Below are 24,819 nucleotides of genomic sequence, written 5' to 3'. Positions count from 1 at the left end.
AGATTAGATTAAACTGATTTTAGATGGGGCTGAATTAGACGAAGAACGACGGAGAACATTTTCAACGATTTCCCCAGGTAGAGATGTCCGTCACATCATGAATACGTCAGAGGAGATCCGCTTTTCGGTCAGGCCAGAAGATGGTAGTCTCGCCCATTTTTCCTCCACTCAACACCCACGAACCCTGAACGACCCCGCCTGAAACAAAGCCCTGCAAATGGGAGAAGCTCTTATAGCCTCCTGCCTTTATCCAGCCAATGAAGTCGTCTGAAATAGTGCAGTGAGAACATCTCGACCCACTCAACTCCAGTGAAGTTCTGTCAGAGAAACTCGGCGCTGGCGGAGACGGAGTGGAGTTTCTTCTGGACCCGTCGTCAGTTTGAATGAGACCAACCATGGCGCCCAGTCAGGGTTCCAGGATGCTCAGTAAAGATGATGCCAATTATAAACTTCACTTTCGGATGATAAACGAGCAACAGGTGGAGGATATCACCATTGATTTCTTCTACAAACCGCACACCATTACTTTACTGACGGTCACTGTCTTCAGCATAATGTACTTTGCGTTTACGAGGTAAGTAAACAGGTTTATGACAGAACACACCGGTCTGTCAACATGGCAACAACAACTCAACTTATTTACGTCAAGATGACTACTATATTCAATTTCAGCTACAGTTTACATGGTATAAAGATGATTGGTAACAACGTTACCAACGCACATCAGGTTAACAACTAACGAGTTTTTCAAGGCCACTTGGAGTTATAATAACAACACTGTTTACACAAAACCTGGGGCCACGACTTAATTATTTTTTTTGCTTGTATTGATAATAGCCTAATGTTTTAAAACTGATTGTTTATTTAAATATTTAAACACTGCATTTTCAATGTATTTTTGAATGACTTAATGACTGTTAATGTGATCTATTCACTTATAGTTAACTAAAACCATAAAAAGTCTTTCCTTGAGATAAAAAAAAAAACACCTTAACTCAAATGAAATTAAAAACAACTAATTGACAAGGTCACATTTGTCATTTTTATTTCATTCAACTTAATCAATAGATGTTTTTTTATTATGAACTAAATAACCAAAAAATTTTTTTTACTAAAACCTCAACAAAAATAAAAATGTGAAATGTAAAAAGAATAATTCATTTAAAATATTAATAAATCTGGCAATAGTATCTCAGTGATACTAAACAGTGGTCTGTCTTAATTTCCATTGATTGCCACACCCACACCAAAAAGTCTGGTGACACTGTGAAAGGTTATATTTTATGACGTAATCATGGCTCTGATATGTTATCTGTACTTCATGTTTTTATTATGGCAGGGATGATGGTGATTCTGATAATAACCTTCGTGTGGGTCTGCTGCTGGTCAGCTCTTTCTTTCTTGTTATCAGTGTTCTTGCCTTCCCCAACGGTACAGTCATTGTTCATTTGCTTCTCAGTAGAAACTATTTTAACTGGATGCAAATTGACTTTTCCTGATTGCTTTCATGGCAGGAATATTCTGTCATTATTTACTCATACTCCTGTCTTTTCTTCCACGGAAAATAAAAGATAATTTGTATAGCAGGATTTCCAAGCTGCTCTTTTCCATACAATAAATCACACAAATAGGAACAGCATGAAAATGAACTAATGTTTTTCTTTTTCTCATTGAATAAAAAAACAAAAACACGTTTAGGTCCTTTCACAAGACCGCATCCCGCTATATGGCGCATGGTTTTTGGTGAGCGTTTTCTTGTGTGTTTACGTATCAGTGGCTATGTTGACTCAACCTCCAACGCCTTGATCTGTTGGCACTTTGCAGGTCTCAGTGTCCTTTACTTCCTCTTCCTGGTGTTCCTCATCTTCCTGAACTGGGATCAGGTGAAGGCGCTGTTGTATTGGCTGGACCCCGATCTACGTTATGCTACACGAGAAGCAGATGTCATGGTGAGCGATGTGATATCCCAGGACAAAAACTGAATTCATTCTTGCATGAGAAGCTAGAAGCGAGCCATCATGTCTTAGGCTGATGATACACAGGGAAACTTTTTGAGCAATGTTGCTGGGTAAATTTGGGAAATGTTGAAACAGAGGGATATAAAATCTCCAGAAAGAAATGTTTTACCCATTCTCAGTGGGAAAGTGCCCAAGCATTGTTAATCAAAAAAAGTTAATATTCCTTTGTATAATCAACATTATACTCTTTGTTGCCGTAGCCCAACATATTGTGCTTCTATAATTATTATTATATTTTTATATTATATATTATATATAACTACTATTAATATTTTTCACCATGGATCCTTGGCTTTAATTTGAGACCTATTCATCTTTTTAATTACTTTTTAAATTTTTTATTGCTGTGAAAAAAATAAAGGAGTGCATTCACTTTTATATAATCTGCTATTTCCTGCATAATGTCATCTTTGTCTATGGCTGCGCATCAATCTTATGAACTTTTCTAAACGATCATGGTCACAACAGGCTAGTGCAGTCCATAGATTATGTCTGAGCTGTGGAGTTTGAAGCCCTCCCTTTAGTGTGTGTGTTTCTAATCCAGTGAATTATGTTTAATTACTGTAAGGAGATAATGCCAGCTTTCTGTAAGAGGTTTCCATGTAGCCTTACTGCGGACGTTCAGCCAATAGGATTATTTGAATCTCTGTCCATTGACATCAGGCTGTAATTATCTTCTTTCGTCTAATGTATTGAATATGCACTGTGCCCTATTTTTTATTTTATTTTATTTCATTTCACTAAATGAATTTACGATATTTATTTATGAACTTTATTCTTTGGCGTTTTTATTTTTTATTTTATCCCAATGTTTGCAGGAGTATGCAGTAAACTGTCACGTGATCACATGGGAACGCATCCTGAGTCACTTTGACATTTTTGCCTTTGGTCATTTTTGGGGCTGGGCAATGAAAGCTCTTCTCATCCGCAGCTACGGTCTCTGCTGGTCTATCAGCATCACATGGGAGCTCACAGAGGTAATGCATTTGATATATTTATACTATTTAAAGGTCCTGTTTTACGCGCTTTTTTGAAGCTTTGATTGTGTTTACAATGTGCAATATAACGTGTTCATGTTTCGCGTGTAAAAAACACAGTATTTTTCACACAATTCACCTATCTGTATACCGCTGTTTTCACGGTCATAAAAACGGGCTGATGACTTCCTTGTTCTATGAAGCCTCTCCTTCAGAAATACGTAACGAGTTCTGACACAGCGGTTCCTGTGCTGTGATTCGACAACAGCTGAGAGCAGGCTGCCCTCCTGGAAACGTGATTGGGCTAGAACGCACGTGCTGGAGATGTATTTATAGTCACAGGAGCGTTTTTACTGACGAGATGCGCATGAAAACTGCATTTGTTTTTTTGCACAGCCCAACATCTAGCTAACAAAGCTAAACAGCGTTGCCCTTTTTGTAATAAGTTACAGAAACGGTTAAACGCACCAACTTAAATAATAAAATACACTTACCAGTTGTGGTCCAGACAAAGAGGGAACTGCTCCATCTTTCAAGAATAATCTTTGTGCAAATTCGGCATTAAACTGATTTGAGATTGAGAAAGTTGTCCTCAGCAAGCTGTCCTCAGCAAAATGAGCTGCACATAGTTTTACATGTGCATATTTAACTCGGGAACCGAGTTAAACATAAATTGTAACCATTAATCTCAAAGTACAGCGTTCCTGGGAAGCCCAAACAAAGGTGATTGGACTCAGAGATGAAAAAAATTGCGTTTCAACAACATGGCGACAAAAACAAACAGCTCTTCCTTCTTCTCGGTCGGAGCGCAATAAGGCCACGCCCCCTGTTTGTGAATTCATGTGGGCGGTGGTTAGTCAAAAAAAACTGTTTTAGTGACGTCATTACTACAGGAACTAGAGGGATGTAGTCCAAACGGGTCATTTTTTGTAGGCGAATTCTGTTAAATCAAATATCTCGCTTTGCATTGAACTTTGAGCTTTAGAATTTTACAGATATCATTTAAACTCTAACAACAACATTACACACTAACTAAAGTTTAAAACATGGAATCACGAAGAAGGGGACCTTTAAATGTCAAACGTCTTTTTTTAAAATGTTTTTGAAATAAGTCTCTTATGTTTACCAAAGCTGTTGATTTTATATAAAAAAAAGCAATATTGAAACATTGTTACAGTTATTAAAATTTGACACCATGAGTGGGTGGGTGTCTTCCCCAATCAAATACCTTTGAAAGTTACTTGCTTATGCAATAGTACTTATGCAATAGTATGCATTCTCATAAACCAATACTTAATAATTTGTAAAAATTGAAGTGTTCTTTTGATTAAGCAAATAAAACACACAATCTCAGTATGAGGTAAACCCTGATAATATCTCATGGACTCTAATTTTTTGAATGTATGATTGTTTGAGGCATGCTTGCTATTATTACTTTTAATACCAGATACACACAAGTTGATAATAGATTTACAGACTCACTAATTCACAATACTGTATTGGAGTTGAGCAGTGAAAACCATCTGCTGGTGTGTTATATAGGGCATACTACAATGTCTCTTATCTCTTTCTTCCTCATTCAGTTGTTCTTCATGCACCTCCTGCCAAACTTTGCAGAATGCTGGTGGGATCAAGTCATTCTTGACATCCTGTTGTGCAACGGAGGGGGCATTTGTCTTGGGATGACTGTGTGTCGCTTTTTAGAGATGCGTACCTACCACTGGGCCAGTATCAAGTAAGCTCTTTTTATGATTAATCTGTGGCTGTTCCCTATGAAACCAGCATTTGTAAATGAAAAATGCAGTTTATAGTCATCATTTTGCTGGAATGATCAAGCAGTAGTAACAGTAGTTAAGCTCCCCACCATCCATACTCTCTGTGAATGTTTTGTTTTTGGGAGATATGTATGCAGAGATGAGTTATCTGTGTTAACTCCAAACCTGTTTTGCACTACATTCTTGTTGGATCATCTGATCCAGTTTTTAGGTCACTGGTGGGTAGTGTACAATGATGTTCATGTGTTTGGTATTATTGTTTTTTATTGTTTTGCATATGTTCAGGGATATCCACACAACCACAGGCAAGCTGAAACGGGCTGTTTTGCAGTTCACTCCGGCCAGCTGGACGTATGTGCGCTGGTTTGACCCCAAATCCTCTTTTCAGAGGGTGGCTGGAATCTACCTCTTCATGATAGTATGGCAGGTGTGTGATCTGAAACATAAGTAGTATGGAAAGCATTTCAATTTATGCTACATTCAAGCTTGTCGCTTATAAACAGAACCTTTCTCCCACAAACTTTACTTTAGTCATGACTTTCCAAGTTGGGGGGAATTTCAATTATAGTTTCACAGTGAAAAATATAAGTATTAATTCATCCTTGCTGAATAAAACGATTAATAAAACAAAATATTCTTACTTGTTACGTGCTAGCTTTATTATCTTTAAGCTCATCTAGGGGAACTAGGCATAGCAGTAACAAAGTTTTGGAGAGAGAGAAAGAGCACAGGTCCTTCTTATCTCTAGTCCCAGTAACACATCCCAAAACTAGTAAACTTAGAAAAAGTATTTATTGAATCTAAAGAAAAAGGAGAAGAGGAAACAAACTTCAGGAGGGGGCAAAGGCCAACAAAACAAACAAAAAGGTTTCTAACTCAGTTTTAACCATAACTTACCTAAACATTAAAACAAAGAGTAAATAAATAACAAATAAATTTCCCTTTCTCCCTAACTACCCATAACCAGGAGAAAAGCAGATTCAAACAAAAATGGCACCCTCCTCCCTACAGGTTTCCTTAAAAGAAAACCTTAAGTTCTAAACAAAACCATACATCTCAAACTATATCTACAATTGCCCCAATAGTTAACAGATTTCCACAACATAAGATGACGCTATCTGGAACAAGGAGAAAAGAAGTCCATGTGGCAAGTTGGCATCTGCAACCCTCTCTCTCCCTCTCGTTGTTGTGAGATGGTGCTGGCTTTATATGCTGACATTCTCCCGACTGCAGCCAATCAATGGAGCTGAGGTTAATGGGCAGCAAATCAACGACAGGTGATCCCAATCACCAGCATGAGCATGGTGGCAGTAGACATGAGAAACAAAAACAGACCACAAAGCACATTAAATGATTACAAATAAAATAAGTCTTAGGACGCAACACTGACCCAGAACGTTTTAACACTGGTATAGATTAAGCTTCAGTTACACACCTAAAAAAAATCTTCTGTTTAACTGAAAAATCGAGCAAGAAATCTAAACTAGCTCAATGCATTCAGAAGAGCTTAACCAAACAGTAGTAGACCACAGATTTAGACTTTGTTTCTTTGTGGTTCTTTGGGTTTTCACTCACTTTTGTCCTGTTTCTTTGCTCTCCAACAGCTCACGGAATTGAACACCTTTTTCCTGAAGCATATCTTCGTATTCCAGGCCTCTCATCCTCTCAGCTGGTGCCGGATCCTCTTCATTGGGATCATCACTGCCCCCACTGTGAGGTAATGTCCAATTACCTTCTTCTGTGATTGAACGTAATCCCTTGAAATGAACCTTTCTTTGAATTGGCACTACAAAACAACATTAAGACATTGCACTTTATTTCATCAGCGTTTTTGCTCAGGCCTTGTTTTGTTCTTTAGTGATCAGGATCATTATTTCTCTTTTCAAAATCTGATGTACTAAAACAAAATCTTTTCCTGGAAAGGCAGGATGTGAGATCCACAAGAACTGAGAAACATAAGACTGCCATGTCTTCAAAAGCTAGTTATTTTATTTATTGAAATTATTTATTTATTTCTTTATTGTGGAGCATGATCCGATGATCCATAAGGATCAACATAGTAATGCTATTATTCTATTCTTTCAGCTATGTAATCATTCTAAATAAATATATTTATTTTGAATGATGACGTTTGGTAGGTGTGTATACACTCATTGTACTGTTTGATGCCAGAGGTTTTGAATGATTCGTATTACTTCTTATTTGTATTTAGGCAATACTACGCATATCTAACAGACACCCAATGCAAAAGAGTTGGAACACAGTGTTGGGTGTTTGGGTAAGTACATGTTTATATATCTAATGCTATATTTCTGTGTAAAGCCTGTCAAAAATAAGTTTGAAAAACAAACCATATTCACATTTCTGCCAGTAGTTTTTCCAGTTTGAATGTTTTGGGTCTTACAATCAGCAACAGATGATGACTTCTAGGGAGAGTTAATCAAAAAGGAAATTTCTGTCATTTACTCACACTTTTCAACCTGTATGACTTGTGTGGAACATTAAAGAACACATCTGTGGAACACATTTTGAGCAGTTTACATTGACAATGAAAGTCAATAGGGTTCCAAGTTGTTTTGAGTTTATAAAAAAAAATAGTTGCGTTATGTGGCACACAGGTTTGGTGCGACATGATTGAGTTTTCATTTTTGGGTAAACTGTCCCTTCTATAAAGACCCACTGTGTCATGATTCTGTCCGATTTATTTGGAACTTATTTTGGAAATCTAGAAAAACACAGTATTTACAGTGGTGTATATATAGAGATCTAATACATATGTTTAGTTCCGTCTCACCACAGCGGTTTTTGTCAGAATCAGGTGATTTGTGTCCCTTTTAGCAGAATATCTCACTTTTTCCATTCGATTCTAAACAACGGAGGCTTTTTCTCTTGGCTTTGTAAAGCTCCAGGTCTGCCAGATTACTCCTACATAGTCCGGAGACTTAACAAACCACGCTTTTGTATTTGTAAGTCCTACAAGTCTGAAATGCTCATAGAGATCTGCCATTATGCATTAAACACAAAAAGATATTTGGATACTGTTTAACGCTTAAAGAAATAGTTTAACTAAAAATCACAGTCCTGTCCTTTACTTACCCTCATGTTGAACAAGAAAAGGTAATCATTTGAGTTTGAGTGTTTTTATGCTACACAATAGAAGTTAATGCGGTCTACAATTTTTGAACCCCATTGGCTCTTCACCCGTTTCTGGCATCTCATTTTTTTTATCAGAATTTCCAACAGTATATATGTTGAAATTGGCATTTAAATATTTATTTAAAAAAACTGTGCTGGAAAGGTTGTTTGCATATTCATATAAACAAACATGAGTGTGTGTTTTGTTCTGTAGGGCCATTGCTTTCCTGGAGGCCCTGGCTTGTATCAAATTTGGACAAGACTTGTTCTCTAAAACACAGGTTCTTTATGTTGTCCTTTGGCTTTTGTGTTTGGTGAGTGTTTTGGTTGAAATTTCTTTTATTTATAAATTTTCTCATTTAAAAAAATGTATTTATATACTTGTACATAAATATTTATTATTATGTATCTATATATATTTTTACATTATTACCTTGTATTAATTTGTGTTGTAGAGCTCTGTTTATTGTTTTCTATAACAGATACTGAAACCTTAACAAATATTGGCTATGTTGTTGTACGGTGACTTTGATATGTTGCAACAGTTTATTCTGACCAGTTACACATTTGTAGTTTACACTGAATGTTTACAGATTGAACCCTGTGTGTTTTTATAAACTATATCCAGTGGGTCTGAGACCACACTGAAAAATCTAATTTAAAATATTATAGAAAGTACAGAAATGTTGTATGGCACTGATTCTCAAAGTGTGGTATGCAGAGGAATCACTAAATTAAATTTGCAAAGTTGTAATTTCTTTTGATCTAGCACTGTACATTTTTTAATTTACATTTAAGTACAGTGTAGATTTTAGCTGAACTTTTAGGTACAGTACATTTTAATTTAATCATTTAGGTTTTTTATTTAACTGTGTTAATGTTCAAACTGTGCATTTACAATCTTTAAAGTGGCAGAACATAATTAATATTCTACTATTGCCTACTATTCTACTGTATTTTAATGTTGGTTATTATGGTGGTACTTAGAGAGCCAATTATTTTCTGAAGTAGTACTTGGTGTAAAAAGTTTAAGAGTCACTTCTGTATGGCATTTAAAAGTTCTTCACTATTTATTCCTTAACTAATGAAAAGGGCAAGTTATCTGATCATGTGCAAGTGGAACAGAATGGACATTCCCAAATGCATGTTAATTTTTCACTTTGGTTTTTTGCTGAAATTGTTATGCTAATAATATATGATAGTAATGTAGTAATACATTTTCTTTGAATTTTGAATCCACTGTACTGGCGAAGTCTCATATATTTACACTCTCTCTTTTTTTCTTGCCACCTTTCAGGCTTTCATTACTTTTCTCTGTCTATACGGTATGGTTTGGTATGAGCAGAATTATGGGAAGAAGCTGAAGGTAAATGACTGCATTTATTCATCTGTTGCCATAACATGATTTACTGCCAGATACTAATTAAATCCAGTGAATTCTTCAAGAATATAATCTGGTGCTGTCTGCTGGTCATTCACAGTTGACAATATTTACACTATAAACATCTCCAGCAGAGAGCACACAAAGTCACAATGATATGTCAATGCTCTGGTTCTTGCTTTATTTTCCTTCTTTGTGCTTGCATATCAAATGTTGATAAACCGATAAATCTCTTTAACAGTACATTGCAGATTGTGATGACAGCATCCATACTGACCCATACGACTGCTTTCCTAAAACTGCCAAAGGTAACATACAGTCTGATTTGTTTTAGAGGGTTTCTCAAATGACACCAAATACCTAGAAACTGACCATTTTAATAAGAATTTTCACAGCACGCTCACATTTGTGACATGGAATGTCCTTTCATTATTTCATTTTCTACCTTGTAGATTAAAATCGAATTGTATTATGATATGAAGAACATTTTAAGGAACATCTGAGATTTATTTACCCTTTGAATATCTGTTTTACTTAACAGTTATATGTATTTACATTTATTATTACTATTAGCAGAGAGAAACTCCAGTAGTTATTCCACTTCATCACGGAGAAGAAAAGGAGGCTCTGGAAAAAACAAAACAATCAATGGAACAAGCAGCAAAAAGTGACCGCAGCTACAGACCACAAGGTCTTTAAGGGGCCACAATGGGTGAAAGAAAGAACCTGTGGAAACGGTTGAAGAGAGGAAAAGCAGTTAACTGGGTGACAGTGTGCAGACACAAGAAGAGGTTCTATAAACAGAGGACACATTCCAAACCACAAAGCCTCTGTCTTTGCAATGCACTGTTGTACACTAGTTCTCATTTTCATAGCACTTGGAAGGAAACAATGATTTGTGGTATGCACACTTTCCAGTGGCACTGATATAGCTTTTATACGTCGGAAGCGTCTGAGCCAGTGAATGTTTTGTGATGGCCCTCCTAATGAAAGGAACTTAATAATGCTGCCAGGCTTTCTGTAAAAGGTTATGGGAGCATTATTCAACTTATATCTTATTACCAGTGTTGTTAATTCAGACCAAGCCCTCTCTTAAATTTTGCACATGGTTCTCCACTTGACCTGTAATCAGTGATTGTTTTGCTGACATACCTATGCATTGATCAGGGTAAGAAATTGTATGCAACATTTCATTGTGAGCTTAAAAACAAGCTCTACATTTGTGAAAAACCTTTAAGCACTTGTTTTAATGCACTATGATCTTGGCACAAATGTTCTATTCTCATAATCGTTTTTCAGTCTTTTTATATTTGCACTTTTAAAGTAAAACTGGAGAGAGGTTGAAGTAGAGGCAGGTCATGACCTTTTGGATTAGGAGCTGTTGATTTACTTAAATGTAATATGATTCAGCTTTTTTTTGGCGACATTAAGATAATTAGAACCTTTAGAAATGATGACAATCTGTATGTTGTCTTTTTTTTATGTACTTTTGTTGTTTTGCTTTGCATGTTAACTTTTGTGGTAAGATTTATTCCTCTGTTAATATGTGTGGGCATGTGCATACATGGTTTTACACCAATAATATTTTCTGTGTGAGGCCTTTAAATGATTATACATTTCTACGTGACATTTTTGAAATAGTAATTTTTGTAAAACCTACAGTTTTTTTTTTTTTTTTTTTGAGTTAATACTAAATGGTAGCATATTCTTACATTAAGGTACTATCACATTTTGTCTTATTTCCTAGTTTTTTACATTTAATTTGTAATGGATTGTTGTGCAATACCCAAGTTGTTAGTTATACAGAATTTAATATTTTACCCTGGAAAAATATCAAAGCCTATAATAACTGTTAAGAATTTGAGTGATGAATTTTGTATGGATCTGCAATTCTTAAGGTGACGAAAGAGAATGCAAAAATTTGATGTCACAGCAATGATTCTGCCACAACAGTGTTGTCATTTCAAATTATTTCAGACCTTTAATGTGATAATAGGAGAAATGAGGTGTGACCATTTTGTTTGAGATTTTTATCAGTGTATGAATGAATGGTTAAACTTGCCACAGATGTGAACCCCCTCAGGGGGATGTTCTTTTCACTTTCTTAACACACTTATACTGTATTGTTTAGTAAAAATTTCAAATAAAATCCTGAATTGAAGTCTCTAATATGCGTGTGTGTGTTTGTGCTCTTGTTTTTGTGACATATCAGGACACTACTTTCTATAATGACATGGGTATGACACAGGTTTTAAAAGGAGAGGGTGACTTATGAGGACATAACCCATGTCCCCATTTTTCAAAACGCTTAAATCATACAGAATGAGTTTTTTTGAGAAAGTAAAAATGCACAAAGTTTCCTGTGAGGTTTAGGGTTAGGTGTAGGGTTGGTGAAGGGCCATAGAATATAGTTTCTATTGTATAAAAACCATTACACGTATGGGATGTCCCTACTTTTCACAAAAGTGTGTGTGTGAATATATATATATATATATATATATATATATATATATATATATATATATATATATATATATATATATATATATATATATATTAGTATACAGTTTCACTCTTATTGGTTGTTCCAGGATTAAAAAAGGATATTAAACAAGGAGCGTGAAATCAGGTTCACCGAATATTTAACTTGTTGATTGCAATCATGATTCTGATACAGTATAAACTTTTGATATATACATTGCAATTTTTTCGACATGTTATTAAAGAAATATGTGTAAAGTAACTTTTATTGTTGTTATTACTATTTATGAGAATATAAGGTCTGTGATTAAATTCTCAATTCATGTTTCAGTTGATGACTGTGTTGTTTATCTTCTAAAACACAAAAGTAAATTATTTTCAAGTTTATGGTTTAATCCCATGAAAACCCCAGAAATTCCCGAGGGAATCCACGCACGGCCGGTTGGCCTACAAACTGACGTCAAGACCGAAAGCATGTGTCCGTCCAAACACCATTTCCCATAAACCCCAGCGCCGAAGTGGTTGATGGTATATTGGAGAGCTGCGCTGTGACAGCGGAGCTCTATCCGGCGAAGCGCTACTGAGCAAACTCAATCTAGTTAGCCATGGCGGCGACAGGAGGAGGGAAAATCAGATCAAGAAGATACCACATCGCTTCAAAACCTTATGCCAAAGGCAAACAGGTAAATAAAACGAAACCCTAGTCGCCATAGCAATGATTTTTATCGGTTGTTAACTTGAGCCGCACCGGTGTGTTGTCGGCGGGTTTTGTATTTGTAAAGCGGGAGACATTTTGAGGCCTGTTTCAGGCCTGTTCACGTTTCTCCGGCACACGGTCTCTCAACACTGTCACCGCAATACCACTAACGTTAACTCATTTGACTGAAGAGGCATTTCCGTTCAATGAGGAAAATGCTCAAAATATGGTTTTAGAGAGGTGAAATTTGAATTTCAATATTTTTAGACAGCCGCGTGAACGCGTTTCAAAACAATCCGTTAGCCGTTAGCTGCGGCTCGCACCGGCGTCAAACAAGAATATTTAAATGTTAATAAGTCTAACGGCATTTATACAGTATTTTAATGTTCTTGCCCTTTAAATAAAATGCTGTTTATAGACCGAAACTCACGTGTCCCCTCTTTTGTGCTGTTCCGAGGGTCTACATGTGGGTAACATGAGCTTCACTGCACTTTTGTTCAAGCTTTCTTTACTTGTGTTTCATGTGCAAGTCTTGAACTTGGGTAGAGATCAGTTTGATATGACTAGCGAGTCTGGTAACGTTATATGTTTTGGTGTAAATACGGAAAGCACGGGTAACGTTAGTTATTTAGGTTTGTCATCTGGAAGAAAGGCGGGATGAGTGCGTGTCGTGGCGTGTTTTAAGTGGGATCTGTAATGTTAGCTCAGTGGAAGCACTCACTTGCTGCTTTATGAAAAGAGAAATAGTTAAGCCAGTCTAACGCATGTTAATAAAACAGACATTTTAATTAGTCTTTTAGTAGTTTTAAACAAATCGTAAATTATAGCCTATTATGCTCATAACTTTTAGCAATATGAACTTTGCATTTATTTACATTTACTCTGCATTTGGCGTGATAGAAGTACAAGACTTGTGTAATGGGGAAATTATTTATAAGGGGTAGTAACTGGATTTATGTGATTTTTGAATTGGGAAAAAAAGAGTTTTTACTGGCATGCTAAAGGGTTAATCCTAATTTGCTGAAATGTACATTTATGCATATATTTTTATTGTATTTCTTCATGTTGGTTATTAAATAAAAATAAATCATATTGACGTGTAAAAAACATTGGTTGATCACTAATCTAAACCATTGTTTTTGAGTTGTCAATGTGGCAAAAATGTATTTGTCCATTCTGATCTCATGTAGTGATTTATTCTGGCATAATAATTAGAACTAAGAAAGAACAGGATATCTCTCTGTTGCATTTACATTTTAAATCTAATTATTTTACGCACGGCAATTTAAATCATGGAAATACTCCCCAAATAATTTGACACCGTACATCATTGCACCTTGTTTTTCTGTCCACCCGTAATGCATTAACTGCACACACTTGACCTCCAAAAATTAGTTAAATTGTGTAATGGAAAGTGTATATTTTAAATGCTGTATTTGATTATTTATTTCTCAATTTAACTGGTCCTGTGATGTGGTATTTTTAAATGTGCAAATCTATGCTGCACCTCACTTAATAGGTAATAAAACAGCATGTATATTATAGGTTAAAAAGTGCTGTTTAAGGGCACAACTCCCTGCAGAACATCTTTCCCAAAGTGTGTCATGTCAGCTACAAGTGCATTTTAACACTGCAGGGAGAGTTCTGCTGGCAGGTGTTTTTAGTTTAGAAGACGTCTCATAATGGGAGTATAAATTGCAATTTAACTCTGTGTTTTTCCGCTGCACTTCATGAAAGTCTTCTCATCCACACATTTTTGGTAGATTAGGCAGTGTTGGGGATAACGCATTACAAAAATAATGCCACTATAGTAATAATTTTCACTGTAATGCAGAAATACACTGCAATAAAACATTTTGGTAATATTATACACATTACAATCCTAATGTGTTTTTTTTTTTTTTTTTACAAATTAACTTTTACCACAAGATGTTCCAGCAGGACCAGACCAAAATTTCAGTGGGTAAAATAGTGTATTTTCTGTTGCTGCAATACGTGTGACACAGAGAAGTGGATGAGAGCGCAGGCAAGATTAAGCAACGGAAATAAAGTTTATCTCTGTCTGCCATGCCGCTTGAACCCAGAGAACTATGTTGGGGAAGATGTATAGCTTCTGTTAACTTTAGAAATGGCAACTTTTAGAAAACTTGCCAGCAAAATCCATGTCAACAATGGCAATGACATGGTAAGCTAACGTAATTCACCACTAGCTTGTTGAAAATCAATCAAATTGATGTAAAAACAAATTGCTTTACATTTGAGGATGGGGGTTTATATGAATTGTCTTTAAGGGGAAAATACTGTCTTCAGCATAATTTATGGTATTTTATTTTTGTCTTGCAGCTGTATAATACATATTAAAGTAGTAGCGCTGGTTTGTTTACTGGGGTAACCCAGGAAACACCATATTGCTGCTGTTCCATAAGCACCAAGTCATACTTCTGTGGTTATTTTGGTGAAAGTAACTTAATAATAAAACAAAAGTGGTGTAAAGCATTACATTTCAAAGACAATATTATTGTAATTTAATTACTTTCAAATGAGAGTAACTAGTAATATAAAATGTATAACATTTTGGAAGTAACTTGCCTAGCATTGCATTGATTGGCCATGCTGACCTTGGATGCTGCCATGTGCACACTGTTGACAGGAAGTGACTTATCTAGCAACCCTGAGCTCATGCATGAGGCCCCAGCCGTGCACACAGCTGCTTTTGTATGCGGAGTTCATGCAGCACGTTCATGTTGTTTATCCTTTCTTATGTAGTCTTTTTGATCTCAGAGTGAGGCAGGAAGATGAATTATGCTCTTGCTCTGGCCTATATGTAAATCACAGGTACCTATAAGCTTTAAAAACCTTCCTTTTTGATTGTGTAATCTCTCCCGTCTCTTCTGCTGAGGCTAAATGGACTATTTAGCTCTCCCACCTTCCTGTGGGTCACATGCTTACAGCGTTCAGCCAAAGAGCTGGTCTGTGGCGTTGCTGTGTCCAAACCCTAGAGCTCTGTTAAAGAACAATAAGCCTGTAGTGCTTGCACAGTGATTTCGTCCCCAGGGCCCCTTTTAGATGACAACTGAAGCTCTCAAATCCAGGCTCTCTCCAGCCTTGGAGGCCACGCTGCTTCTGCAGTGCGATATATGGAGGAAACATGTACTTCTGTTAACTCATGAATCAAATTTTAGTATGATGTCTTTTTTTACAGCGTGGCTTCATGTGTAGTAGATAAGTTGAAGGCCACATGAACGTGGAAAACTTGGGCAGAAGTACTTAAGCTCTTACATTTTGTCAGCTGTTCAATGCTAACCTAAATCCAAAAGGCTTAGGATTACTAAGATTGAAGGCTGTTTCACGCTGAGTGCAAGGTGAATCGCTTTCAAAAGCAAAAGGATTGATTGCCTTCTGCTAATTCAGTGATAAAGCGTTTTGTGTGTTGTGTGTGCCTTTTGCACATCCTGTCATGCAAGTGACTGTTGCCTGCAATAGATGCATTTTGCAGCATTATGGTTAACGATTAATCGATTAATTGAAACGACAATCGATCATGGATTTAATGAATGTTTTACATCCCTAGAGGCAACCACTACATTTTAATCATTATCCAAACACTTCATTTGTTACTTAATAAAGCTTTTGCAATTTAGCAAAAATCGTTACTACTAGAAAGGGGGGGGGGGGGGGTGGGGTGCAATGATAGTTTCATCTCGGTTATTGTATCTTCATAATCGCTGGAGGCGGAAATTGAAACCATTTTTCGATTAATTGCACAGCCCTAGTTTCAAGGTATTGCTCTTAGGGCCGTTTCATAGTCAATGCATCTGTACGCATACGCGTCCCCGAGGCTATGCATCGTTATGCTTCAGCCGCCATTATGCGTCGGTGCGTAGCCAAATGTGTTGTCCTAGTTTTTGATACGCAAAGCGCCGATTCACGCAATACTATGCGTTGTCGGTGGGGGCGACATTGCAAGTATTGTACATTAATTCAAGTATATTGTGTTTACAGAAGAAGAAGGTTTGAATTAGGGATGCACCGAAATTTCGGCCACCGAAAATTTTCGGCCGAAAATGGCCTTTTCGGTTTTCGGCCGATAGACTTTTATCACCCGAAACAACACGGCTGAAATGTTGTGATGACGCAAACAGAAACCACGACCTGCACATGCACCTGCAAAGCGCAGACCACGAGCTCCACGCGACATTCACTTAACACCAGTGAGAACATTCTCTCTCTTCGTATTCCTTTATTCGCAGCACTAAAACGTCTCCTAACAAAGAGTTTAAGACGGACCACGAAGTAAAAACAAAGAAAAGTACAGTCTTATAGAGTCTGTTAGCACACGTCTCACTGAGATCTTGTCGGATCCTCTGCACTTCATCGCGAATGTGCTTGATCCGCGTTTTAAAGACCATTACTTGGATGCGGAAATAAGGCAGCGCGCACGAGAAATGATCCAGGCCGCGCTGGATGCGGAGAACCCGCGTGGAGACGGAGAAGCGCCAAGCGCAGGAGACAGATCAGAGCGCAGAAAAGACTGGTCTCTGCATGCACCATCGTTGTCTGATATGTTCAGTGGAATTCTGCAAGAAAGTGCCTCAAATAATAATAATACGTTGGCTATTTTGTTCTTAGGCTACTACACACACACACACACACACACACACACACACACACACAAACATATATACATACATAATATCAGATTGTAGCCATATTTATGCTAGATTTTTGCTTTAATTTGATAAAAATGTTTATTTATGCCCTGGCCCTATTTAAATACACTCTCTCAAATATTTCTCAAATGTCAGGCAGATGACAAGCTCAACTGCTCAACAGCTAGATGGTTATCTGTCTGAAGTCCCCATCCCCAGAAGTGATAACAGTCTTGCTTATACTGGAGAAGTAATGCACTTTCTAGTCCTACATAGACAAATTTCAAATGCACTTCACCTAAATGCACTTTGTTTTTATGAGAGAACTGTTCATTTTAAAACCTTTCTGCAGGCCAGTAGGCCTGTACATTATTATTAAATATACACATGAGTGGGATAAATTTTTTGTTTGAATTTTATTTTATACTGTGTATTGTTGCAATGTGCTTAATAAATATTTGCATAATTTGTAATTAAGTTTTTTTTTTTTTTTTTTTTAAATAAGTTATGTAATTGTAATTATCTTTGAAACTTTAATATTAATTTATGCAATTGCAATGTCTTAATTTTAGTAAAGTTAGTACACTGTCATAGCAATAAATGCAATGGTACTAATAATTGTCATAATTTCTTTCGGTGTTTCGGTTTTCGGCCTTGGTTTTCTCTTTTTCGCTTTTCGGTTTCGGCCAAGAATTTTCATTTCAGTGCATCCCTAGTTTGAATACAGTGGCGGGCGAAGAGGAAAAATTATGTGAACTTATACGTATTCATCCACATTTATACGATAGTTCATCAGCAACAGAATACACTCCTCTTCAGTTGCCATTGTGATCTGAATATCACGCGACCCGACTATACTAATATCACCCCATTCTACTACCCCCTGTTGCCTGAGCGGTGTATTGCATACACGCATCACCCGTGACGCTTGCGTTCACTGTTTAGACTATGAAAGGGAGCGCGTCGCTCGCGTTGCTTGCTCGCGTTGACTATGAAACGGCCCTTAGTCTTTTATAACTGGATTTGCTCATTTTGTTTTATTGGCTCCTGCAGCAGCCTGGCCTGATCAGTCGAGTGACAGATACAGTGAAGAGCATAGTCCCCTCCTGGCTGCAGAAATATTTCAAAAATGGAGAAGTTCAAGAGGGTGATAACGGCACAGTCGGGGTGGACCGGAATAACGTGGCTCCTCCCCCCAACGGCAATGACGAAGTCACCCCACTCCCAGATGGACGAGATTCTCCAGAGCCGAGCACAAGTAACACAGGTATGAGTTTGTGCTGTTCGGTAGATACACACAGCTATTCCATAACCTAGAGAGCTATGTTCCCTGCATTCTTGAGATTAAATGCTTAATTCATTTTTCAGAACCATCTACAAGCAAAGCGTCACTGAACTTCCCGGAAGCTCTGTCGAGACCCCCGCTCAATCGCACCCACCTGCACTTCCCCTCCCTGGATGGTTCCCCTGCGTTAGGTGGCGCAAGCTCCCACTTCTCTCAGCCCTCCACGTCCACAGCACCCTTCTCAGGGAGCCCTTTTGCTGTAACCTCCAACTTCTCCCTGGTGAAAGAGATTAAGGACTCCAGCTCTCAGCATGAGGATGACAACATCTCGACTACCAGTGGCTTTTCATCACGTGCATCTGATAAAGGTGAGCAACCACATTTCTAAACAGAAACCAGTAAATAAGTGTTAATGCTAGGCATTTGATTTGAGTTGTTTAGAAGAATCTAAACTAGATATAGCCACAACTAAGAGCAGGTCTTAATCTTCTTCCAGATGTTCCCATGTCAAAGACTGTGCCGGTCCTCTGGTCCCCAGAGACAGAACGCACACATTCTGGATCGCAGACAACCCACTCTGGGCTCAAGAAACCAGCCTTCAACCTGTCAGTCTTTGGCACTTCTTCATCAGTAAGTAATTCCTATTTTTCTGGGACCTTAAGTCAAGGTTGATGGGTCAGTAAGATTTAAGTTAATATCACAAAAATAAAAGCATGCATTGAATTGTAAGTTTTGTTGCATTAAATTACAGTTATATTAAGCAGCACAGCTCTTTGCATCTTTGATTAGCAATGCACCTATCAATGTAATATTAGAATGATTTATGAGACATTATTAAATTATATTTTACAATATTACTGGTTTTACTTTGTTTTATTAAAATTAATACAGGCTTGGTGAGCATAAGACATTAAGACATAGTTAAAAAATATAAAAAATATATCTTACATTCTAATAATGGTGCATAATTAAAAAAATGAACGAGCAGTTGAATGTCCTAGTTGTCTTGTCTCAGTATGACTTGTGAATATGCGTTTTACTGAGATTAATGTTAGGCGTGTTTGTTCTCTTACAGTCAGTGTTGAACAGTTCAGTATTGAACTCTAGTCAGTTGGGGGATTCACCCTTCTACCCGGGGAAGACCACGTATGGAGGAGCTGCTGCGATGAGATCGGCTCGTTCACGCCCGGCTACACCTTACCAGGTCTGAACAATCACGCCAGTGATTGACTCTTGTTTCATAGGCCAGTGCTATTATTTAATATAAAATTTTAAACTGAAAGGCCTTTGCTTTTTGTTCCGTTTTGACTCGTCCGGAATTCTGGTCTGTTGTTCTACAGCCTCCTGTTAGAAGACAGATAAAGGCAAAGCCAGCTGGAGCTCAACCCTGTGGAGTTACCAGTGCCACAGCGAGACGCATCCTACAGTCCCTGGAGCGCATGTCCAGTCCTCTTGCTGTGCGTTTACTGAGCTTTGATATATGGATTAAAAATAAAACTCACAATTACTAGAATAAGGCTCCAGAATAAAGTGTTAAAAAGTTGACTGAATGTTTCTGTAAATTAAGCAGACGTTAAACATTTATTCCATTAAATTTGGGCAAAACAACAAAAGCATTTCATAAAACGTTTTTGGTAACCTTGCAGGATGCAAAAAGAATACCGTCTACGGTTTCATCACCTCTGTCCGCTGTAAGTATTGCAATAATTTGAATTTCACTTCAGGTGAGTTTTCAGTTTACACAGTCTTTAAAGGTTTTTTTTTTTTTTTTTAGTCACTGAATCACACAGACCTTGACATTTCAAATTTCCAGGCAAAGAGGAAACGGGTAAGTCTTGTGCCTTAATACACACAGCGGTTTAAGATTTTAAAGTGTCCGATAAAATGGGGTCGAATGTGGCTGTCGGGAAAAAAAATCCATACATGGTTTTCATGTATAGAAGCCATTTACTACTGTACCTTAATGCGTCTTGTAAAGTTGCCAAGTTTTACTTTGCTTCTGCTGCCTGTCTTTAACTGTTAACAACTGTGGCAGCTGGCTACTAATCCCAAACAATGTGCCTATTCACCCAACACTAGAAACCTAAAGCCTGTAATAACCATTTGTGGTGGATGAACATGGTCCAAAATATCCAGGGCTGTGAGTGTGTTGTTTTGCAGATAAAGTGAGCACACTTGATAACTCATAGAAGAGGTGTACATGCATTTGATGTCCATGAGCTTGCAATGTTTAACACAACTTGTATTCAGATCTTGAAATTAAGGACTGAGAATTGTAAAATCTCTGTACTGTATCCCTTTATAGTAGTAACAATTATTTTTTTATATTGCTCAGAAAATGGATAGCCTGATATCCTTTGCGCAGTGGTGTAGGGAACTGTTGAACTGTCTGCTGTATTTGTAATGTTGTTACATTGACACACAGCTGGAGCCATCAGTCCCTCCTGTGCAGAAGCTGGTGGTCCCTGCAGCTGCTGCAGTGTCTGGTAACCGCTCGATGTCCTTCAGACCATCACTAACTCCAGGTGGAGTGAACAGAGGAGTGGAGAAAAGCAACAAGGAGACTGTGAGTTCAATATTTATCACAATGCATACTACATTAGAATTCAACTTATGACTATGAAACAACTGAAAGGAGGGGCATATTTGGCAGGGGAGTTCTGGATTTCAAATTGGATGACAAAATAATCAATATTATAAACAAATCACAAATATACTAAATATGGCATTAAAAGTATACAAGTCACTCATTTATATGAAGTAACACTGTCCAGCAGTGACACCCACAGGTAAAGTTACAGCGGAGGCTTGGCCCTCTTCAGTCCACTGACTTACAACAGGGATTCTAAAGTGTGCCGTGACTTTTCTGGGTTGTAATTGAGAATGAATGGGGGAAAGTCACATGAGGGGAGGAAATGTCTCCATCGCGTTATAATTATGATCAGTTATGAATGAATGTGATAGGTTCATGTGTTAGATCCTGCCTCTTGTTTTCATGCAAGCTCTCGATCTGAAAGAAGAAAATGGCATTATTGACTAATTATAAAGTAAACAACTCATCCGTTTGGATATCACTTCGTCACGTCAAGATAAAACTTGAAATGGTCTGAAAATGTGATGACTGCGTCAGTTTTTAGTGAGTATTCAGCATGATAGAATGAAAGATATATCTTTGTGTCTTTGGCAGTGTTTACAGAGCTTTTATGACGATGACCCAAAATAAGTTGACTATTAAAAAGAACAGCTGAACATCAGTTCACAAATGAAAAATATTGGTAACATTTTACAATGGTGTCATTTAATGAGTTAACTAACATGAACTTACAATGAACATTTATTATAGCTTATATTATTTGTTTACATTAGTTATGACAGTAACATACTGCTGTTCATTCTTAGTTCATGTTAGTTAACAGTGCATGAATTAATGTTAACAAACACACCTTTTTTTTAATAGTGCATTAGTAAATGTTGAAATTAATATTACGGTAACTAAGATCAATAAATGCTGTAAAAGTAGAAAATTGTTCAAAATTGTTACTGCCTTTTTAGTTATTATTTTGGAATAAATATTAAAATATTTAAATACACTATGAAATGTATAATTAGTATTAAAAATATTAAATATTAATAAATATAACTGTATTTGTTCTTTTTTAATGTAATTTAACCAGGAAAATGTGACAAAATTAGACATTTATTTCGACACCTATATTTCAATTTCTTTAAAAAAATCTTATTCAACAAAAAAGCTTGATTTTGATCAAACCTGACCGTAAAGACCTCTAAATACTATTTTATTTTATCTATTTTTATCTATTTACCAAAGTGGTACAGAGTTTCCACAAATATTAAGCAGCAGAACAGTTTTCTCATGTTATGTTTCTTGAGCGCCAACACTGAAGTAATGGTTGCTGAAAATTTAGCTGTATTTTTACTGGATTAAATGACAATTTAAGATGTATTAAAATAGAAAACTTATTTTAGCTTATAATTTCACAAAACTGCTACTTTAATTGTTTAAAATAAATTCAGCCTTGCTGAGCATAAAGACACAAAACAAAACATTGAAAAATCTTATTGATAGTGCATTGTTCATCTAAAGCTTAAACTGTGGAAAAAGCCTTACACTGTAATTAAGTGGATTAGAGCAATGGTGTCTGTGTTTTTTGATCTTCTAGAGAACTAACTTTTTTTTTTCTCTGCCTTTTGTAGCCGGTCAGACAATCCCCTTCAGTTTCAGATCGTGCCCAGGCTCCCTCTCCCAGGTAAGAGTGACCAACCAGTTTGTTGTGGTATTTTTAAAATGTTTTTGTTTTGGATCGGACCGGGAACTGTTCGTGACATCACTTGCATATTTCTTTGTCTCCAGCACAAGCAGTTTGTCCTACCCCCTATCCAGCACCCCAGTGACCAGCAGTGCTGGTTCAGGAGGGGGCAAAATGAAGAGGGAAAGGGCCATTAGACCTTCATCCAAAAGACCTGAAGATGAGGTAAGAGAACCTTCTGGTTATATGCTTTTGAATAGAACTTGTTTTGAAGCGGTCTAGAGGGATGGTTTGATGCTCATATAATCTGTTCTCCTTCCAGGTTGCTGAGGAACCAGATCTTCCACCTGCCTCTCTTCCCAGCAATTTTACTTTACCAACATTTAATTTCTCCTCTCCACCCCCAACCTCTTCACTCACCTCGAGCACAACACCACTTATAATTGTCTCAGAGGAACTGGTAGCAAATAAGGTATTTCCACCCCTCTGACCCCTTCAGAATTGTGCGTTCTGTCTGATGTAGTCTTGACTTGTCAAACTGATAGTTACATAGCAGTCATGGTGGATGAGTATTTGTAATGCATCGTTTTTATTTGTTTAATAAGGAGTCAGCAGTACCATCCACACCACCATCTGTTCCCTTCACGTTCTCTTCGCCTATCGTCAAGGCAACAGCTGCTAGTCCTCCATCTTTCTCTCCATCAGTAGGTCTCCTTCATTCTCTTACCCTTTGTTTCATACGGAGCAAGTATCTGTAATAATTAAGATTCTTCCTTTCAGTCTGGATTCACCTTCAGTGCGCCTACTATGAAAACAGGCCCCTCTTACTCCAATGGGAAAATTGTTCCAACAGTAGCACCAGGTAAGTTTTGATTTGCAAAGTAGACATTTTCATTCAAAGTTATGTTACTGTGTTTATTTATTTTCTGCATGTTTTGCAGTCAAATCAGTGGCCAGTGAAGAAAAGGAGTTTGAAGGACCCTTCAAACCAGCGAAAGTCTTAAAGCAGGGCAGTGTATTGGACATACTTAAAGGACCTGGTAAGATTTGCTTCTGATTTTTCCATGTTAAGTTTTATATAGTTAAGTTGCATATTTATATCCTTTTCTTGTTTTCAGGATTTGCGTCTCCTGCTCAGAACTCAGTTGATAAGCCTTTACTGTCTGCATCAACATCCTCTGCTCCTCTTGGTTTTGGTGATAAGTTTAGGCCACCTGCAGGGTCATGGAGCTGTGGCACTTGCCTATTGCAAAACAAGTCCTCGGACAAAAAATGTGTGGCTTGTCTCGCTCCACAACCCAACACAGACTCTTCCTCTAAACCGGACAGTAAAACCACAGGAGCTCTTTCAAGCATCAGTTCCCTCTTCGCTCCTCCAGCTGGTAGCTGGGACTGTGACACATGTTTAGTAAGGAACAAACCGGATGTAGTTAAATGTGTAGCTTGTGACACAGCCAAACCTGGGACTGGAGTAAAATCCAGCCTGACTCTACCAGCTGTTTCTGAGTCCTCATCCACCCTCTCTTCCACCTCTTCTACAACCACCACAACAACTGCTTCTTCAGCAACTGGACTGTTAGGATTTGGGGACAAATTTAAAAAGCCAGAAGGGTCTTGGGATTGTGATGTATGCATGGTTCAAAACAAGCCACAGGATGTGAAATGTGTAGCCTGTCAGAGCTCTAAACCAGGTAAAGTTTCAGTTGTGCAGGTTTTAAGAGTTAAAACATTTTAATGCCCTGTAAAATCCATGGAATAGTAGAGAAGTATTTACCTTTAATTCAAAAATATTTGCATACCTGATGTTTTACTCCTTGGTGTATTATAGGAGCTGTAGCCACAGCTGTCTTGACTCCAGCCTCTGCACCTGCAAGCGCTGCAGGATTTGGGGACAAGTTCAAGAAACCTGAGGGGAGCTGGGAGTGTGAGGTGTGCTGTGTTCAGAATAAGGCAGAGGACCAGCAGTGTGTGGCCTGCACGTCAGCAAAACCAGGAGCTAAAATAGAGTCCAAAGGTAAAGTGCCTTGCAATGATATTTCCAGAAGTCAGGAGACTTCGAAGCTGCTTCTTTCTGTTTAGTAGAAACAAGCTGATGACCAGAAATCTCGTTTCTTTTTCAGGTTTCAGTTCATCATTTGGCGTTCAGTCCAACA

General features: G+C 37.4%; 3 protein-coding genes across 6 annotated transcripts in view; 2 read left to right on the top strand and 1 right to left on the bottom strand.

Annotated features, from left to right (window-relative positions):
• Positions 1-24,819, bottom strand: part of vps28 (VPS28 subunit of ESCRT-I) — a 254,667-nt gene that overhangs the window by 58,129 nt on the left and 171,719 nt on the right. The window lies entirely within an intron of this gene.
• Positions 240-11,455, top strand: LOC127978971 (phosphatidylserine synthase 1). Of its 4 annotated transcripts, none has more exons than XM_052584014.1 (13): positions 243-574; positions 1,340-1,431; positions 1,699-1,743; positions 1,825-1,949; positions 2,837-2,995; positions 4,579-4,730; positions 5,056-5,197; positions 6,375-6,487; positions 6,983-7,048; positions 8,120-8,219; positions 9,203-9,271; positions 9,528-9,594; positions 9,863-11,455. In XM_052584014.1, exons 1-13 carry the CDS (start codon positions 384-386, stop codon positions 9,955-9,957), a joined length of 1,416 nt encoding a protein of 471 aa, XP_052439974.1. In that variant the 5' UTR covers positions 243-383; the 3' UTR covers positions 9,958-11,455. The 4 variants fall into 4 exon arrangements, with proteins under 4 accessions (XP_052439971.1, XP_052439970.1, XP_052439974.1 ...); XM_052584012.1 differs by having other exon boundaries at positions 246-574; positions 9,860-11,455; XM_052584011.1 differs by having other exon boundaries at positions 240-574; positions 1,699-1,949.
• Positions 12,246-24,819, top strand: part of nup153 (nucleoporin 153) — a 16,130-nt gene continuing 3,556 nt past the window's right edge. Inside the window, exons 1-18 of the mRNA XM_052583998.1 lie at positions 12,246-12,450; positions 18,167-18,380; positions 18,482-18,766; positions 18,895-19,028; positions 19,474-19,602; positions 19,739-19,855; positions 20,045-20,089; positions 20,173-20,226; positions 20,824-20,964; positions 22,614-22,666; positions 22,771-22,891; positions 22,989-23,138; positions 23,272-23,370; positions 23,447-23,528; positions 23,608-23,706; positions 23,785-24,357; positions 24,495-24,680; positions 24,787-24,819. The exon at positions 24,787-24,819 is cut by the window's right edge and continues 861 nt beyond it. Of these exons, the coding sequence (XP_052439958.1) occupies positions 12,373-12,450; positions 18,167-18,380; positions 18,482-18,766; positions 18,895-19,028; positions 19,474-19,602; positions 19,739-19,855; positions 20,045-20,089; positions 20,173-20,226; positions 20,824-20,964; positions 22,614-22,666; positions 22,771-22,891; positions 22,989-23,138; positions 23,272-23,370; positions 23,447-23,528; positions 23,608-23,706; positions 23,785-24,357; positions 24,495-24,680; positions 24,787-24,819 (2,593 nt within the window). The 5' untranslated portion in view covers positions 12,246-12,372. The remainder of the gene's footprint in view (positions 12,451-18,166; positions 18,381-18,481; positions 18,767-18,894; positions 19,029-19,473; positions 19,603-19,738; positions 19,856-20,044; positions 20,090-20,172; positions 20,227-20,823; positions 20,965-22,613; positions 22,667-22,770; positions 22,892-22,988; positions 23,139-23,271; positions 23,371-23,446; positions 23,529-23,607; positions 23,707-23,784; positions 24,358-24,494; positions 24,681-24,786) is intronic.

Source organism: Carassius gibelio, chromosome B19 (genome assembly GCF_023724105.1).
Source record: "Carassius gibelio isolate Cgi1373 ecotype wild population from Czech Republic chromosome B19, carGib1.2-hapl.c, whole genome shotgun sequence".
Taxonomy (NCBI): Eukaryota; Metazoa; Chordata; class Actinopteri; order Cypriniformes; family Cyprinidae; genus Carassius; species Carassius gibelio.
The sequence above is the reverse complement of the archived record's forward strand: the minus strand, read 5'-3'. Positions and strand labels throughout refer to the sequence as shown.

What these genes read in the sequence shown, in the direction of transcription:
- LOC127978971 (XM_052584010.1), top strand. Translation starts at nt 384, where the DNA reads ATGAGACCAACCATGGCGCCCAGTCAGGGTTCCAGGATGCTCAGTAAA. An exon ending in ATGTACTTTGCGTTTACGAG is followed by an intron (nt 575 to 1,339) that starts GTAAGTAAACAG and finishes TTATTATGGCAG; the next exon opens with GGATGATGGTGATTCTGATA. An exon ending in TGTTCTTGCCTTCCCCAACG is followed by an intron (nt 1,432 to 1,698) that starts GTACAGTCATTG and finishes AAACACGTTTAG; the next exon opens with GTCCTTTCACAAGACCGCAT.